This window comes from Trichosurus vulpecula, assembly GCF_011100635.1.
Source record: "Trichosurus vulpecula isolate mTriVul1 chromosome X unlocalized genomic scaffold, mTriVul1.pri SUPER_X_unloc_7, whole genome shotgun sequence".
Taxonomy (NCBI): Eukaryota; Metazoa; Chordata; class Mammalia; order Diprotodontia; family Phalangeridae; genus Trichosurus; species Trichosurus vulpecula.
This window is the reverse complement of record NW_023494383.1, coordinates 520,014-538,210: the sequence shown is the minus strand read 5'-3', so window position 1 is coordinate 538,210 and position 18,197 is coordinate 520,014. Positions and strand designations below refer to the sequence as shown.

The 18,197-nt window shown below is 44.2% G+C and overlaps 1 protein-coding gene across 1 annotated transcript in view; it reads left to right on the top strand.

The window, feature by feature from the left end:
- LOC118833261 (condensin complex subunit 3-like) overlaps window positions 1–17,953 on the top strand; it is a 77,097-nt gene extending 59,144 nt beyond the window's left edge. Inside the window, 6 exon segments of the mRNA XM_036740618.1 lie at window positions 83–185; window positions 881–1,065; window positions 7,195–7,249; window positions 7,465–7,542; window positions 15,912–16,023; window positions 17,410–17,953. Of these exon segments, the coding sequence (XP_036596513.1) occupies window positions 83–185; window positions 881–1,065; window positions 7,195–7,249; window positions 7,465–7,542; window positions 15,912–16,023; window positions 17,410–17,564 (688 nt within the window). The 3' untranslated portion in view covers window positions 17,565–17,953.
- Window positions 17,954–18,197: the final 244 nt, after the last annotated feature.

Here is an 18,197-nt window from a genome sequence, read left to right as displayed (position 1 = left end):
CTGTGGAGGGGGGACCAAGGGTGGATGGAGGGGGGGTCTCCAAGCCCAGGAGGTGTCCTGTCCATTCCTCCTTGTCCCCCAGGGATCAGGAAGAGCATCTTGAGAAGGTCCTGCAAGCCTGTGAGGTGGTGGATCACCTGGAGGTGGAGAAGCAGCAGCAGGCTCAGCTGGAGGAGGAGCCGGAGGTCAGGGTGGCCCTGGGTCTTGGGCCGGGACATTCCAGGAAGCCCTGGGCTGGGGGAGAGGATGGAGGCCCAAGGAGGCAGGAACAGAGCTGTCCATCCTCAGTGCCCATAGGATAAGGGCTAAGACAGGCCCCTTGTGCTGGGCCTCAAGTCTGGAGGACCTGAATTCAGATCCACCTCAGCACTTAGTGGCCGTGCAACCCTGGGCTAGTCAGTTAATGGGTGCGTGCCTCTGTTTCCTCTTCTGTAAATTTCCACTTGGGTCTTAGAATTGTTGGTAAAGAGCCAATGAGGTGACCCAAGCCAAGCATCGTAGAAATGTGGTTGTCACCGTCATGCTTCCTTGGCATGGGGCAAAGGGGGAGGGCATGGATAGAGAAAGACTCCTGGCAGCTCTCCGCCCTTCCCCCGTGGACAGCAGGAAGAGGTGGCTTCTATCTGGGATGAGCGCTCCCCCACTGGCCTGTTCCTTTCTGGAGGCCAAGCCCAATTGTTCTTTACCCAGAATAGTCATTCCACACTCAAACATGGGGCAGTTTGGAAATTTGGATTCCACAAGGAAGGCTCATGTACCGTCGCTTACTTAGAGCTGGAAGGGCCAGGGTTGGCTCTGCTCTGCCCGCTTCACCCCCAGCCTGGCCTGTGCCCCCCTCCCTGGCCTGCCTGACCCGGTGCCCTCTCTGTCCCACCTCCAGGAGGAGAAAGAGGGAAGGAACCAGGAGCAGCTGCAAAAGGAAGAGAAGGAAGAGGAACAAGAAAAGAAGAAGGAGGAGGAGAAAGAGGAGCTTCTGCAGAAGGGGGCTGAGGCCCAAGGGACCGGGGAGCAGCAGGAGCAGCAGCCGGCCCTTGAGGGGGAGCAGGAGAGGCGGCAGGGCAAGTGGTGAGGTCCCGCCTTCCCTGCCTTTGGGTGCGCGCGCGCGTGTGTGTGTGTGTGTGTGTGTGTGTGTGTGTGTGTGTGTGTGTATGAGAGAGAGAGAGAGGCTGTGAGTGTGAGACTGTGAGTATGTGTGTAAGAGAAACAGTGTGTGTGTGTGTGTGTGTGTGTGTGTGTGTGTGTGTGTGTGTGGCTGTGAGTGTGTGTGAGAGAGAGGCAGGCTGTGAGATTGTAAATGTGTGTGAAAGGGACTGGGTGTGTATGTGACTGAGAGAGACTGAGTGTGGATGAGATCCCACCAGACCCCCGGCGGCTTTGCCAAACTGCCTGGGCAGGGGGCGTGTGGGGGATGTTCTGGACTGCAGCAAGTTCTAGGCCTGTGTCTTGGCTCCATCATTTACTCTCAATATGGCCTGGAGCCCATCTCTTTCCTCCTCCAAGACTCAGTTTCTTTTCCTGAAAAGTGGGGCTGACAATTGAGCTCTATTGTGAGGCTCACGGTGTCATGCGGGGCCCTGTTCTGTAGTTGCCCACAGCATTGGGAGAGCCCGAGGTCGTGCTTCTCTGGCAGAGCAGGGCCATGGAGATGATGGATTTTCAGGTCAGGGAGCAGTTGGGGTCATGGAGGATCCACATGATACCCCAGACAGACCCTGTTCCACTTCATTCTTCCTTCACCGTTCTGGGCCCAGCTCGTCATCTTTCCCCAACAGGCCATCTCTCTGTAGATCTTAGAACTCTCTCCTTAGTTCTTAGAACTCCAGGGAGCACCTTGATCCCTCGCACTCAGTACATAGCAGATGCAGTGTCAAGGACTTTTTCCTTCATTTGTGTATGTACCCACTGGGGTGACTATCCACCTGTATGGGATCCTCGGGGCAGGATGGATTCTTCATCTGCTTTGTTTTCCAGTGTAGACAGCTGGGCCCATCTCCTTTACTTTTTTAAGGTCTCACAACAATTTTGAGAGTATACATTTGCAGGTATCATCCCCACCTTGCAGATAAGGAAACAGGCTTGGATGAGTTAAAAGACTTGCTTATAACACGAGGAGTAATTATTGGCAGAAGGATTGAAGCCAAAGAAAGTGTTTAGTTTTATTTATGTATTTTAAAAGTAAGTTTTATTAATGTCTGACAGACATGCTCCCCTTCCTCCACCCATTGCATTCTTCATTGTGTAAAGGAAAGATAAGCTGCTCCAACCCCATGTGGGTGGCATCGTGCCCTCCACCTTCCTGCAGCCAAGGGTGAGTCCTGGGACAAGAAGGATCATCAGTGTGGCAGTTCAGTCCATTGTCCTTTCCTTAGGCTTTCCAGCTGACACTGCTCTGTCATCGTACCCCGTCTTCTCCTGGCTCTCCTTCTCTCGGTACCAGGTCATCAGAGCTTTCCCACGTCTTCCTGAATGTCTCATTGGTCATTTCTTGCTGCATGATCATATTCTGTTGCACTCATAGATCACAATTTGATCAGCCCTTCCCTAGTTGGCTTGTTCCCTCTTTGGTATATGCTCCCACCATGTCAGTGTGGCTCCAACCTCTCCCCTTTTAGCTGGGGCCTCATTGTGGCTGAGAGCCCTCTTTACCTCCTCAGGTAGAGGCCCAAGAAGTTAAAGACTTAAAAAGAAACTCACTAGAGAAATCAGTAAATCTTTTCCATTTTACCATCTGTTTAATGTCCTAGTTCCAGCCTTAGTTGCTTTCAGAATGATCCACTTTACTTGGGGGTTCCAGCCACATCTGGTATAAGCTTATTTTCCTGCTGCTTTCTGAGGAAACCCTGCTCCTAATTAACCTTCTGCCCTGGTCCTCCATGAGGCTTTACCGATCACTTTGTATTTTTAGCTGGCATCTCTCCACTTGGAGAGGAGATCAAGTGTGGACTCGGGTTCCTTTTACAGCAAAACTTCTGTAGGAAAATTCTGGTCTTTTCCACTTTGCACTTTTTTCTGAGTCACTAGCTTATTTAAGAGAGGATTGCTTCAATTTTGTGCCATCTCTTCAACAAGTGGGTCTGACTGTACCCAGGTGGCAGAGGCACCTCCAGGCCTGTCACACACGTCAATCAATAATCCCTTGTTTTCTTGCCTTTCTAGGTTTCTCTCGACTCCTGTGTTTGCATTTCAAAGTTGGTACTCAGCTCTGGGCTTTTCATCAAGAACATTTGAAACTCCTCCATTCTATTCTAGGTCCATGTTTTCCCTCTGTAGGATTATTATCATTATTATTATTATTATTTGACTTTCAACTGTTTTTTATTTTTTTTTGGATTTTTAAAATTTTTATTTAATATTTTTAGTTTTCAGCATTGATTTTCACAAGAGTTTGAATTACAAATTTTCTCCTCATTTCTACCCTCCCCGCACTCCAAAATGGCATATATTCTGATTTCCCCTTTCCCCAGTCAGCCCTCCCTTCTGTCACCCCACTCCCCCTCATCCCTTTCTCCCTTTCTTGTAGGGCAAGATAGATTTCTATGCCCCACTGCCTGTATATCTTATTTCCTAGTTGCATGCAAAAACTGTTTTTTGAACGTCTGCTTTTAAAACTTTGAGTTCCAAATCCTCTCCCCTCTTCCCTCCCCACCTACCCTCCCTAAGAAGGCAAGCAATTCAACATAGGCCACATGTGTATCATCATGTAAAGCCCTTCCACAATACTCATGTTGTGAAAGACTAACTATATTTTGCTCCTTCCTATCTTATACCCCTTTATTCAGTTTTCTCCCTTGACCCTGTCCCTTTTCGACAGTGTTTGCTTTTGATTACCTCCTCCCCCTATCTGCCCTCCCTTCTATCATCCCCCCTTTTTATCTCCTTCCTCCTTTCCTGTGGGGTAAGATACCCATTTGAGTGTGTATGTTATTCTCTCCTCAGGTCAAATCCAATGAGAGCAAGAATCACTCATTCCCCCGCACCTGCCCCCTCTTCCCTTCCAACAAACTGCTTTATCTTGCCACTTTTATGCAAGATAATTTACCCCATTCTATCTCTCCCTTTCTCCCTCTCTCAATATACTCTTCTCTCGTCCCTTAATTTGATTTTTTCAGATAGCATCCATTCATATTCAACTCACCGTGACCTCTGTCTATATATATATACACACATATATATATACACACACATATGTATGTATATATATATGTATGTATATATATATGTGCGTGTGTGTGTATGTATATATATATATATATGTATATGTATATATATATATATATATATATATATATATATGTAGGTATATTCCCTTCAGCTACCCTAATACTGAGGTCTCATGAATCATACACATCATCTTTCCATGTAGGAATGAAAACAAAACAGTTCAACTTTAGTAAGGCCCTTATGATTTCTCTTTCTTGTTTACCTTTTCATGCTTCTCTTGATTCTTGTGTTTGAAAGTCAGATTTTCTATTCAACTCTGGTCTTTTCACTAAGAAAACTTTAAAGTCCTCTATTTTATTGAAAGTCCATATTTTGCCTTGGAGCATGATACTCAGTTTTGCTGGGTAGGTGATTCTTGGTTTTAATCCTAGTTCCATTGACCTCCAGAATATCATATTCCAAGTCCTTCAGTGCCTTAATGTAGAAGCTGCTAGATCTTGTGTTATGCTGATTGTGTTTCCACAGTACTCAAATTGTTTCTTTCTGGCTGCTTGCAATATTTTCCCCTTGACCTGGGAGCTCTGAAATTTGGCAAAAATGTCGGAGTTTTCTTTTTGGCATCATTTTCAGGAGGCCATCAGTGGATTCTTTCAATTTTTATTTTACTCTCTGGCCCTAGAATATCAGGGCAATTCTCCTTGATAATTTCTTGAAAGATGATGTCTAGGCTCTTTTTTTGATCATGGTTTTCAGGTAGTCCAGTAACTTTTAAATTATCTCTCCTGGATCTATATTCCCGGTCAGTGGTTTTTCCAGTAAGATATTTCACATTGTCTTCCACTTTTTCATTCCTTTGGTTGTGTTTTATAATATCATGATTTCTCATGAAGTTACTAGTTTCCAGTTACTCCAGTATAATTTTTGAGGTGGTATTTTCTTCAGTGGCCTTTTGAACCGCCTTTTCCATTTGGGTAATTCTGCCTTTCAAGGCATTCTTCTCATTGGCTTTTTGGAGCTCTTTTGCCATTTGAGTTAGTCCATTTTTAAGGTGTTGTTTTCTTCAGTATTTTTCTGGGTCTCCTTTAGCAAGTCATTGACTTGTTTTTCATGATTTTCCCACATCACTCTCATTTCTGTTCCCAATTTTTCCTCTACTTCTCTAACTTGCTTTTCCAAATCCTTTTTGAGCTCTTCCGTGGCCTGACACCAGTTCATGTTTTTCTTGGAGGCTTTTGTTGTGGGCTCTTTGACTTTGTTGACCTCTTATGGCTGTATGTTTTGATCTTCTTTGTCATCAAAGAAAGATTCCAAAGTCTGAGTCTAGATCTGAGTCCATTTTTGCTGCCTGGCCATATTCCCAGCCAACTACTTGACCTTTGAGGTTTTTATTGGGGAATGACTGCTTGTAGAGTAGAGAGTACTTTGTCTCAAGCTTGAGGGACTGCGCTGATGTTTTCAGAGCTTTTACTGCACAGCAGACTGCCACAGCAGCACTCCTCCTCCCCTACGAACTGCCAACCTGGATCGCTACTCAGATCTGAGCAGGCTCTGTAGCCCTGCTCGGATCTGCCACTTAATTCCTCCCACCAGGTGGACCTGGGGCCTGAAGCAACTGCAGCTGTAGGTCTGTAGCTCCAGCACCTCTGCTGCCCCCGGGGCGGTGGTCAAACCGTGAACTCCTTCCATTCTGTCCCCGCAGTTTTTTCCCACTAACCTTCTCTGTTGTCTTTGGTGTTTGTTGGTTGAGAAGTCTAACTGCCACAGCTCACTGATTCAGGGTGCTAGAGCATGTTCCACCCAGCTCCCGGTCTGGTTGGTCATGGCATGGCCCACGCTGGGCTCTGCTCCACTCCGCTCCCAGCTCCATGCGATAGACCTTACCCAGTGACCATCCAGGCTGTCCTGGGCTGGAGCTCTACTTCCCTCTGCTATTTCATGGATTCTGCAGTTCTAGAATTTGTTCAGAGCCATTTTTATAGGTGTTTGGAGGGTCCTGCGGGAGAGCTTTAGGCCGGTCCCTGCTTTCTAGCCGCATCTTTGCTCCACCCCCTCTGTATGATTATTGTACTCAGTTTTTAAGCCTATCTCTCAACTGATTCTTTTGCTCATTGAGGAGGCCCTCTAGCATTCTGGGAAGTGATGGCAGCTACAACCCTTTTAACATTTTGGACCACCAGAAGTCAGAGGGTGTGGTGGGAAGGTACAGGAAAGGAGGAGAGATGAGGTAAAGACAGATTATGTAGGTTACATATGGCTTCATATACACTTATTTAACATGCTTCATTTATAACATGTGGCTCCATGTAAATTGAGTGGGGCACTTTCCACACCAAGTTCCCTGCTCTCATGAAATCACTGGTCCAGATATGAAATTGCATCCATGTACTTACATGTATATTTATGCATCTCTTCCACTAGTCATTTCATTTGGTTTCAAAATACTTGATGCTGGGTCTCATTTGATCTCTGAACCATCTCTGTGAGATCTTCCAAGTGCATCATTTGGGAGCCTGAGCCCTGGGGCCTATTCAGAGGCCTATAGAGGGAGGGATGCTCTGGCGGGAGGTGGTGCCGACTCCCAGCTCTGTCACCAGATGTCCCAGATTGGAATAACAGATGAAATGTATGTGGTGCTGGAGAGAGATACAAGGGCTTAGACACTTGAATTCCACTTTTCCTGTGGCAGAATAGTGTTTGTGAATGTCCTTAGGAAAGGCGGAACAGAAAAAACAGTACAATTCATTGAGAATTTATTAAGTGCCTACTACATACATACAAGACACTGTTTCTAGGTACTAGGACAGGAACAAAGCAGGCCCTGCCATCTGGGAGCTTATGTTCTACTGGCTTCCTTCCTAATGCTGTTTCTCCTCTTTAAAATCCTGAGTCCTGTTTCCAACAGCAGGTGGAGAGTGATGTGTTGAGCCCTGGGGTTAGTGGCAGGTAGTGCTGTGGGGTGGGCTTCAGGTCAGGATCAGCCCTCTGGACCCCCTTCCTGCTTGTGACTGACGAGCTTGGGCTCTTGGTTTTCAGGGCGCGGCAAGAGAAGGAGAGATTACTGAGTGAACCAGAGGAGAAGAGGAGGAAGGTGAGGCACTGGGGGAACCTGGGGTGGGCCTTGGTCTCCTCATCTGTGCACTGACATGACCTTGGTTGTGGTTGCAGCCATGCCCCTTCTCCCCATGGCCCATTCTGAGGCTACTGCCCCTGGTCTCTCCAGCTTTTTCTGGGAACAGGGCAGAAGGTGGAGGGCAGTGCCTTGGGGGGGGTTTCCATGGCTCACATGTGCTGTATTGGCCCCAGGAGGAGTGTCAGCACCAGGAGCAGAAGGAGCTCACAGAGGAGCAGGAGGAGGCCAAGGACGTTGCAGCTGCTGCCGGGGTCAGTAACAAATTAGTGTGTGTGTGTGGGTGTGTATGTGGGTGTGTGTGGGTGTTTGTTTACAAATTAGTTTATTTATTTTTAGTTTTCAGTATTCACTTCCATAAGACTTTGAATTGCATGTTTTCTCCCCATCTCTCCCCTCCCCCTAAACCAAGATGGCACGTAATTGGATATAGGCTCTACATATACATTCATATTGAACCTGTTTTCACATTAGTCATGGTGTAAAGAAATAGAACCGATGGGAGAAACTGAGAAAGAAGAAACAAAACAAAACAACAACAAAAAAGTCGAGCAAATAGTTTGCTTCCATCTGCATTCAGACTCCCAAGTTCTTTCTCTGGATGTGGAGAGCATTTCATAATGTTCTCTATCTCTTGTTTGGTCATAAATTCCTCCTTTCTCCATGGATCTGACTGGTAAACTATTCCTTGCTCTCTTAGTTTGCTTATAATATCAGCCTGTACATCTAAGTCATGTACCCATTTTGACTTTATTTTGGTGTATGGTATAAGATGTTGGTCTATGCGCAGTTTCTGCCATACTATTTTCCAGTTTTCCCAGCAGTCATTGTCAAATAGTGAGTTCTTATCCCAGAAGCTGGAGTCATTGCATTTATCAAACAGTAGATTAATATAATCATTGACTACTGTGTCTTGTGTACCTAAACTGTTCCACTGATCTACCCCTCTATTTCTTAGCCAGTACCAAGTAATCTTGATGATTGCTGCTTTATAATACACTTTAAGATCTGGTATGGCTAGGTCATCTTCCCTTGCATTTTGTTTCATTAATTGGCTTGAGATTCTGGATCTTTTGTACTTCCAGATGAATTTTGTTATTTTTTTCTAGCTCTATAAAATAATTTTGTTGGTAGTTTGATTGTATGGCACTGAATAAGTAAATCGATTTAGGTAGTATGTTTCTCCACTTATTTAGCTCTGACTTTATTAATGTGTAAAGTGTCTTTTAATTATTTTCATATAGGCCCTGGGTTTGTTTTGGCAAGTAGACTCCCAAGTATTTTATGATGGCTACAGTAACTTTAAATGACATTTCTCTTTCTATCTCTTGCTGTTGGGCTTTGTTAGTATTATATAGATATACCAATGATTTATGTGGGTTTATTTTATATCCTGAAACTTTGCTAAAGTTGTTTATTATTTCAATTAGTTTATTTTTCATCTTTTATTAATTAATGAATTTATTTTTAGTTTTCAACATTCACTTCTATAAGATTTTGAGTTCCAAATTTTCTCCCCATCTCTCCCCTCCCCCCACCCCATGATGGCATGCATTCTGATTACAACTTTTCCCAATCTGCCCTCCCTTCTATCACCGCCCCTCCCCCTTATCCCCTTCCCTTCTATTTTCCTATAAGTCAAGATAGGTATCTGTATACCATTGCCTGTGTATCTTATTTCCCAGTTGCATGTAAAAACAATTTTTAACATTCGTTTTTAAAACTCTTGAGTTCCACATTCCCACCCTTCCTCCCTCCCCACCCACCCTCATTGAGAAAGCAAGCAATTTTAAATAGGTTATACATGTGTAGTCATGCAAAACACTTCCATAATAGTCATGTTGTGAAAGGCTAACTGTATTTCCCTCCATCCTATCCCACTCCCACTTATTCTGTTTTCTCCTTTGACCCTCTCCCTCCTCAAAGGTGTTTGCTTCTGATTACCCCCTCCTCCCATTTGTCCTCCCTTCTATCATGCCAACCTCTCTTATCCACTTCCCCCCTACTTTCTGGTAGGGTAAGGTAGATTTCCATGCCCAATTGAGTGTGTATGTTATTCCTTAAGCAAAATCCAATGAGAGTAAGGTTCACTCATTCCCTCTCACCTCCCCCCTCTTCCACTCCATTGTAAAAGCTTTTTCTTGCCTCTTTTCTATTTCAAGTAGTTTTTTACTTGATTCTCGAAGTATATCATCATATCATCAAAGAGGGATAGCTTTGTTTCTTCTTTGCCTATTCTAATTCCTTCAATTTCTTTTTCTTCTCTTATTGCTAAAGCCAAAGTTTCTAGTACTATGTTGAATAATAGTGGTGATAATGGACATCCATGTTTCACCCCTTATCTTATTGGAAATGCTTCTAGCTTATCCCCATTACATATAATACTTGCTGATGGTTTTAGGTAGATGCTACTTATCATTTTAAGGAAGGCTCAGTTTATTCTTTTGCTCTCTATTGTTTTTTTAATAAGAACGGGTGTTGTATTTTGTCAAAAGCTTTTTCTGCACCTATTGAGATAATCATATGGTTTCTCTTAGTTTTATTGTTGATAGGATCAATTATACTGATAGTTTTCCTAATACTGAACCACCCTGCATTCCTGGTATAAATGCTACCTGGTCATAGTGTATTATTGTCTTGAGAAGTTGCTACAATCTCTTTGGTAATATTTTATTTAAAATTTTTCCATCTATAATCCTTGGGGAAATTGGTCTATAATTTTCTTTCTCTGTTTTGCCTCTTCCTGGTTTAGTTACCAATACCATATTTTTGTCATAAAAATAATTTGATAGGAATCCTTCTTCGCCTGTTTTACCAAATAGTCCATATAGTGTTGGAATTAATTGTTCTTTAAATGTTTGATAGAATTCATTTTTAAATCGATCTGGCCCTGGAGAGTTTTTCCTAGGGAGTTCACTGAGGGCTTGTTTAATTTCTTTTTTCTGAGGTGGAGGTCTTGAAGTATTTTACTGCCTCTTCTGTTAATCTGTTAATCTAATTTATATTTTTGTGAATATTCATCCATTTCACTAAGATTGTCAAATCTATTGGCAAAATAGTTCCTAATTGTTTTAATTTCCTCTTTGTTTGGTGGTTAATTCACCCTTTTCATTTTTGATGCTGGTAATTTGGTTTTCTTCTTTTTTTTTAATCGAATTAACCACAGGTTTATCAGTTTTATTGGATTTTCATAAAACCAGCTCTTGGTTTCATTTATTAGTTCAGTAGTTTTCTTGATTTCAGTTTTATTAATCTCTCCTTTGGTTTTCAGTATTTCTAATTTGGTATTGAATTGGCGATTTTTAATTTTTTTTCCTAGCTTTTTTAGTTATATGCCCAATTCATTGATCTGCATCCATTAGTTTTGGTATGTTGTCTCATTATTGCCCTTCTCTTGGATGAAGTTATTGATTGTATCTGTGATTTGTTATTTTACCCACTCATTCTTTAGGATTAGATTATTTAGTTTCCAATTACTTTCTTTCCACAGCCCTTTATTACGTGTAATTTTCATTGCACCATGATCTGAAAAGGATGCATTTAATATTTCTGCCTTTCTGCATTGGATTGTGAGGTTTTTATGCCATAGTACATGGTCAGTTTTTGTTTCATGTCATGTACTGCTGAGAAAAAGGTATATTCCTTTCTATCCCCATTCAATTTTCTCCAGAGGTCTACCATATCTAACTTAATATCTATCTATCTATCTATCTATCTATCTATCTTATCTATTTTAGGTTACAAGATTCAGTTCCACAAGCTTTTGAGTTTTACATTTTCTCCCTCTCCCCTCCCCCTTCCCCAGGACAGCATGCAATCTGATATAGGCTCTACATATGCATTCATATTTAACATATTTTCACATTAGTCATGTGGTAAAGAAGAATTATAACCAGTGGAATGAACTATGAGAAAGAAAAAAAGAGCAAATAGTATGCTTCCATCCTCATTCAGACTCCAAAGTTCTATCTCAGCATGTGGGTGGCATTTCTCATTGCAAGTCCTTTGGGGTTGTCTTAGATCCCTGCATTGCTGAGAGAGCTAAATCTATCAAAATCAGTCTTCGCACAGTGCATCTGTAACTGTGTACACTATTCTTCTGGTTGTGCTCCCCTCACCCAGCATTGGTTCATATAAATCTTTCCAGGTTTTTCTGAAGGCTTTCTGCTCATCATTTCTTATAGCACGACAGTACTCCATTGCATTCATATACCACAACTTGTTCAGCCATTCCCCAGCTGATGGGCATCCCCTCAATTTCCAATTCTTGGCCACCACATAAAAGCTGCTATAAATATTCTTGTACATGTGGGTCCTTTTCCCATTTGTATGGTCTCTTTGGGATATAGTCCTAGAAGTGGCATTGCTGGTCAAAGGGTATGCACATTTTCATAGCCCTTTGGGCATAGTTCCAAATTCTTCTCCAAAATAGTTGGATCAGTTCACCACTCCACCAGGCATGCAGTAGTGTTCCAATTTTCCCACATCTTTTACAGCATTTATCATTTTCCTGTTTTGTCATTTTAGCCAATCTGATAGGTATGATGTGGTACCTAAGAGTTGTTTTGATTTGCATTTCTCTAATCAATAGTGATTTAGAGTATTTTTTCATACTACCATAGATATCTTTAATTTCTTTCTCAGAAAACTGCCTGTTCAAATCCTTTAACCATTTATCAGTTGGGGAAATAGCTAACTTTTCTTAAATTCTATTCACCTTCTTAACTTTTTCTTCCTAATTTTGTGGTTAGATTTATCTAGTTAAGAAAGTGGGTGGTTGAAGTCCCGCACTAGTATGGTTTTGTTGTTGGTTTCTTCCTGTTACGCCCTTCACTTCTCTTCTAAGAATTTGGATGCTATGCTACGTGGTACATACATGTTTAGTAATGATATTGCTTCATTTTCTATGGTGCCTTTTAGTACGATGTAGTTTCTTTCCTTATCTCTTTTAATTACATCTATTTTTGCTTTTGCTTTGTCTGAGATGAGGATTGCTACCCCTGCTTTTTTTACTTAAGCTGAAGCATAATATATTCTACTCCAGCCTTTTACCTTTACCCTGTGTGTATCCCGCTCTGTTTCTAATGTGTTTCTTGTAAACAACTTATTGTAAGATTATGATTTTTAATCCACTCTGATATCTGCTTCTGTTTTACGGGAGAGTTCCTCCCATTCACATTCACAGTTATGATTACTGTGTGTTTCTTTCTCCAACCTATTCCCCCCCATCCATGCTTTTCTTTCCCCTTTCTGCCATCCCCTCTATCAGCCCTCTCCCTTTTCTTTCCCTTTTCCTTTACTACTTCTTTCTTCTATCCCCTCCTTTTCTTCCTCCTTTCCCCTCCTGCTGCCTATAGGACAAGTTAGATTTCTATATCTACTTAAGTATGTTATTCCCTCCTTGTGCTAATTCCAATAAGAGTAAGGTTAAACAGTGCTCGTCACCCTCCCTTTTTTACCTCTGCTGTAATAGGTCTTTGTGCTTCATCGTATTATGTAATTTTAATTTACCCTTTTCTGCCTCCTCCTTTCCTCTTCTTCCATTACAATCCCTTTTCATCACTTAAGGTTTTTTTTTTATCATCACATCAAAGTCAACTTAAACTCACCCCCTCTGTCTATGTATTTCCCTTCTAGACATCATAATAAAGGTACAGTTCTCAAGAGTTATAGGTATCATCTTCCCATGTAGGTCCCTAAACAGTTTGCCCTTATTGAATAACATTTTTTTTTCTTTTTCATTCTTGGAAGATGCTCTTTAGGCTCTTTTTTTCCCTCATGGCTTTCCAATGACTAATAATTCTTAAATTGTCTCTCCTGGATCTATTTTCCAGGTCAGTTGTTTTTCCAGTGAGATATTTTATGTTTTTTTCTATTTTTTCATTCTTTTAATTTTATTTGACTGATTCTTGATGTCTATAATTATAGAATCATTAGCTTCCAGTTACCCAATTCTAATTTTTAACAAATTGTTTTCTTCAGTTAGCTTTTGTACCTCCTTTTCCATTTGGCCATTTCTCCTTTTTAAGGAGTTGTTTTCTTCAGTGTACTGTTTTTCATTTTGCCAATTGCATTTTTAAAGGAATTGTTCAATTTTTCTTCCACCTCTCTTATTTGACTTTTAAACTCCTTCTTGAGCTCTTCCAAGAAGACTTTTTGGGCTTGAGAACAGTTCATATTCCTATTTGAGGTTTCTCATGTAGGTATATTCACCATGTTGTCCTCTCTTTAATTTGTATTTTGATCTTCCCTGTCACCAAGATACTTCTCTATGATCATTTTTTTCTTTCTTGCTTTTTGCTCTTGTTCTTTGCCTTTTTTCTGGCTTTTAAAGTTGATCTATGCTTCTGGGGCACAGGGTACACTGTCCCAGGCTGTATACTAGGGGCCTGGTTACTGGCTTTGTGTGCTGGGGCCTCAGGTGCTGGCAGCTGGAGGCTGTAGGGGTCTGCTAGCTTACCTGGTGCTGAGCTGGAGCTGGTGGTGGTGGCTGGTGTGTGCCTGGTGTTGGCGCTTGCCTTCTCCTCCACCCTGGGGCTCAGATCTCCCATTCATCCTGAGGTGGGGGTTCCTGCTGGCTTGCCGGGACACCTCCCATCCTGTACTCACCCCCTTTGGCTACAGCAAGAGGGACCTTTTCCGTTAATCCCCCTAGCCTCCCAAGCTAAATGACTGCTTCACCCCATCTTTGTATTGGATCCACTATTCTAGGATTTTTTCTGAGGTGATAATCTATGGGTTTTTCAAAATCAATAATGGAGGGTGAGAGCAACTTCCTGCTTACCCTGCCATCTTGGCTCCTGGAAGTCCTCAGTAACAAATTCTTGAATGTAACAGTGGGTGTACAGATGAGGCCCCACCTGCAGCTTCCTTGCCCCCTCCCCCTTTCTTACCTGGCAAGTCCATACAGGTGTTAGGAACTGTGACCTGCCCAGAGCTATAGAAAGGCAGCAGGCACCTGGGAGGCTCTTAGGCCACTAGCCAAGCCCACCCTGAGTCCTTTTCCAGTGCTTGGGACAAATGGTCATCTGCTTGAGTAGCTCCCAGGATCAGGGAAACCCTTTACTTGCTAAGCCAGCCAGTTGTGTTTTTGGACAGCTCTGGGTGTCAGGAGGTGCCCAGATGCCCCTGACACTGCCCTCAGTGGCCTCATCTGAGTGCTCACCCTACACGGACATGAAGAGACAGGCCCGGCATGTTGCCTCTCAGTCTTCTCTCCTCCTGGCTCAGTGGTCCCAGGTCCTTTGGCATTGGATTGCCCTTGCCTGGGGACTGTCCAGCTTATCAATGTCAAGCTTGTGGGTGTAGCCTGAGCCTGGGAGGGCGGCAGAGGCCAGAGGCACCAGTGCCTCCTTCTTATTTTTGGAAGCCCTGCCCACCGGCCTCTCTTGGCACATTGTTGGCTCTCTCCCTGGCTTTCTGGGGTACTGTGTCATTCAGCCAACCCACCCTGAGCCTTCTTTCCCCTACAAGCCCTGGGTCCTTTTCATGTGAACTACTGTCTAGCCACACCTCCCACCCTTCAAAGTTGGCTCGTTTGATGGATTGGCATGGTCAGCACCATGGTCAGCTACAGTCCAAGGCTGTGTCAGAGACCAATGGGGGCCAGTGACAAAACAGTGAGAGAACACTGGATTGGGGTTCAGCCATCAGCATGGAGCATCTACCATGTGATCTATTAGCTTCTCTGGGCCCCAGGGGTCTTTTCTGCAAAATGGGGCAGGGGGATGGACTTAATGACCTCCAAAGTCTTTTCCAACTCTAAAACTCTGAACCTCCCCTACCTTCTGTGACCCAGGAGGAGGAGCAGTGAAAGAAGGCCTTGGGAGGACTCTCCAAGAGGAGCTCAGGGAGGAGGGAAAGCCTCCATTCTGGACCAGCCTGGGCAGCCTTTGGCTCCCTGCCAGCCACCACATTCAGCAAGTTCTACAGGCTTGCCTCAGCCTGGGCCATGCCTCAGCTCCCACTGCACATGGCAGCCAGGTCCAGACTCCGGTTTCCATGCCCTGTACTGATGGTCAGCTTTTTCCAGTCAGCAGACAGTCAAGGCCAAGGGCTCCCTGCCCCTCAGAAATGTTATCTGGGCTTTAGCTACTCACATTGAGATGAGCCTGTCTCCCTCTCCCTCCCCCATTGTCCTCAGTGATCGGGTACTTGGTCCATGAGGAGATGACAATGCCCCACTCACCCAGGGCCAGCTTATAGAGGAGAGGTCCACACATTCCCAGAAAACAAGCCTTTGGGCTCTGCCAGGCACAAGACAGACTCCTCACAAACAGTAACTTCTGCTGCCATAATTGTCTCTGTCAACATCCTCTCCTCTGAGACTCCCGGAAACCTTGTGCTAGAGGTAGTGTGTGGATTGTCCATATATTACAAGTTAAGAAACTGAGCCTCAGAGAGGGGGAGACATATCCCGAGTCTTAGTCCTGGCCTGTGGCCACTCTGGACCTCAGTCTCCCTCATCAGTCTGGTGGGGTGGGGGGAGGTTTGGACGGGATCATCTCAAAGGGTCCTTTCAGCTGTGGCAGCCCAAGGTGTCCTCCAGTGTGCCAGGAAGTGCTAGAGGTCTCCTTTCTTCTTTGAAGTCTAGTTTGCAATTCTTGTGATATTACCCCCACAGGACTCCAAGGGGGGCACCGAGATCAATCCAGACAACCACGGGATGGGTCTGAATAGTGAGAACTCCACAAATGATAAGACCCGGGCCCAAAAGCGTGTTGTTTTGTTCGATGGTAAGTGTGTACCCTCACCTCTTTACAAACGACTTACCCATTAGATTGGACCAGAGTATACTGAAGGAGAGCAACGTCTAACAAGTCTAGAAAGGTAGGCTGGGGGCAAGTTGTGAAGCTTGGGCGTTACATGCCAACAGAAGCTTATATTTGATCTATAGGCCAAGGAGGGGAGGAATGTTGTCTGCCCTACAGGGCTTTAGAAAAGTCCCTTTGTAGTCACGTGGAGGATGGGTGGCGGTGGGGAGAGGCTCAAGGCAGGAGACAATTTGGGAGGGCGCTGCGCTAGTGCAAGTGAGAGGCAGCCATGGCCGGTCTGATGTCAGATAAGGTGGAAGTGGAAAGTATAATTGTGGCTATTGATGGGCCATGTGGGATGAGAGAGAGGGAGGAGTTGGGTAACACTGAGCTTGTGAGCAAGGTGGCAGTGTCCTCAGCAGTAAGAGGGAAGTGTAGATGAGGGGAGAGAGAGATTTCTGGATGTTGGATATTCTGAGTTTAAGGTGTCTATGGGACATCCACTTTGAAATATCCAGTGTACAGTTGGTGATTTGGGGCTGGCACTCAGGGCAGAGGTGAGGACTGGACACATAGCTTTGGGAGTGATCCACATAGAGTGGTAGTTGAACTCCTGAAAGCTGAGGAGGTCACCCAAGGAGATTGTATAGAGGAAAGGAGAAGGGGGCCAGGACAGAGCCCGGGGGATACTTGTGGTTAGTGGGCATGATGTGGACATAGACTCAGCAGAGAAGGCTGAGAAGGAGAAGCAGGACAGGAGAAGGTGCCTAGTAGTGCTCTCAGCGGCAGAGAGGTCAGGAGGGATGCGGGTCAGGGAAGGATTGTTTGGCTTGGCAGTTAGGACCTTCCTGGGGGCAGCTGCGGTTGAATGATGAGTTGGAAGCCAGATTGGAAGAGCTGAGGAGAAGAAGGGGGCAGTGAGAGTCTGGCTTTTTAAAGGAGTTGGGCAGAGGGAAGGGAAGAGAGACATAGCAGGGCGGGCTCCTCTGAGGCTCCTTCAGGGATAAGGGAGAGCAGGGAAGCAGCCCCACTGGAGAGGGGAAAAGACTAGAGAAAAGGGGCTAAGATCAGGGCCCCTGGAGAGGGCTTGGCCTTACTGAGCGGGAGGACCACCTCCTCATGGGAGATGGGAGGACAGGAGAGCCTGGGGCCTGAGGTCAGGGGCCTTAGAAGGGAAGAAGGGTAACTTGGAAAGGAGAAGGAAGAAGGTTCTCAGCTGTGAAGTCTGGAGTTATGGGGGTGATGTGGGAGGCTTGAGGAGGGAAGGGAAGGTTTGGAATAGCCTTGAAGGGGGAGTCATCAGGACTTGGGTGGCATCTCCCTGTGATCCCCCTTCTCTGGCATAACCCCTGACTCTCTCCTGCCTAGTGCCCCAGCTCAGCCCGGCCCTCATCAGTCAGTTGTGCCAGCCTCTTCCCCCGAACCCACTCTTCGGGAGCTTCGGCAGTCCAAGGGTCCGGGACGTATTCAACAAGAGTAAACTGCAGGATCAAACACCTAAAACAACTCCAAAAGACTCATGAATGAAGCAGACTGTTGACTGTTTTGTTTTGGTTTGGTTTGTTTTTTCTTTCTCATGTTTCCTCCCATTCATTCTAATTCTTCTGTGCAATGTGACTAATGTGAAAATCTGTTTAATAATTATGTATATGAGAGCCTACACCAGATTGCACGCCATGTTGGGGAGGAGGTAGAGGAGGGAGGCGGAGAAAAACTAAACCTTATTGAAGTTGTCAACCTGAAAATTTGGTTAAAGTAGGCAAACAAGCTAAGTGATATGTGAATTCATCATGTTTATTCCCTTAAAGCTAGAGAAGCTAGTTTACTTGTACATAGAAGGAGCCAGAGCTTATGTTCTGACTGTCTGAACAAAGGAATGAGAAGGTTTAAATACATTTTTTGTCCCTACTCAGCATGCCTGCGTTATTCAATTTTATGATTCCTATGTTTGTTTAACGACAATACAAGAAAAGGATTTTCCTTGAGTAGGTTGTAAATACAGTAAGTCAAGATAGTTGACAAAGTGTCAAAAATTACAACCCAGGATCTCTGTGTTTAATTTACCATTAATATGCCCTAATAGTATATGCCCATAATATATTAAGATGAGAAAAAGTCACATTATTCAAGATAGTTTCTCGGGTTAAAGGTCTCAT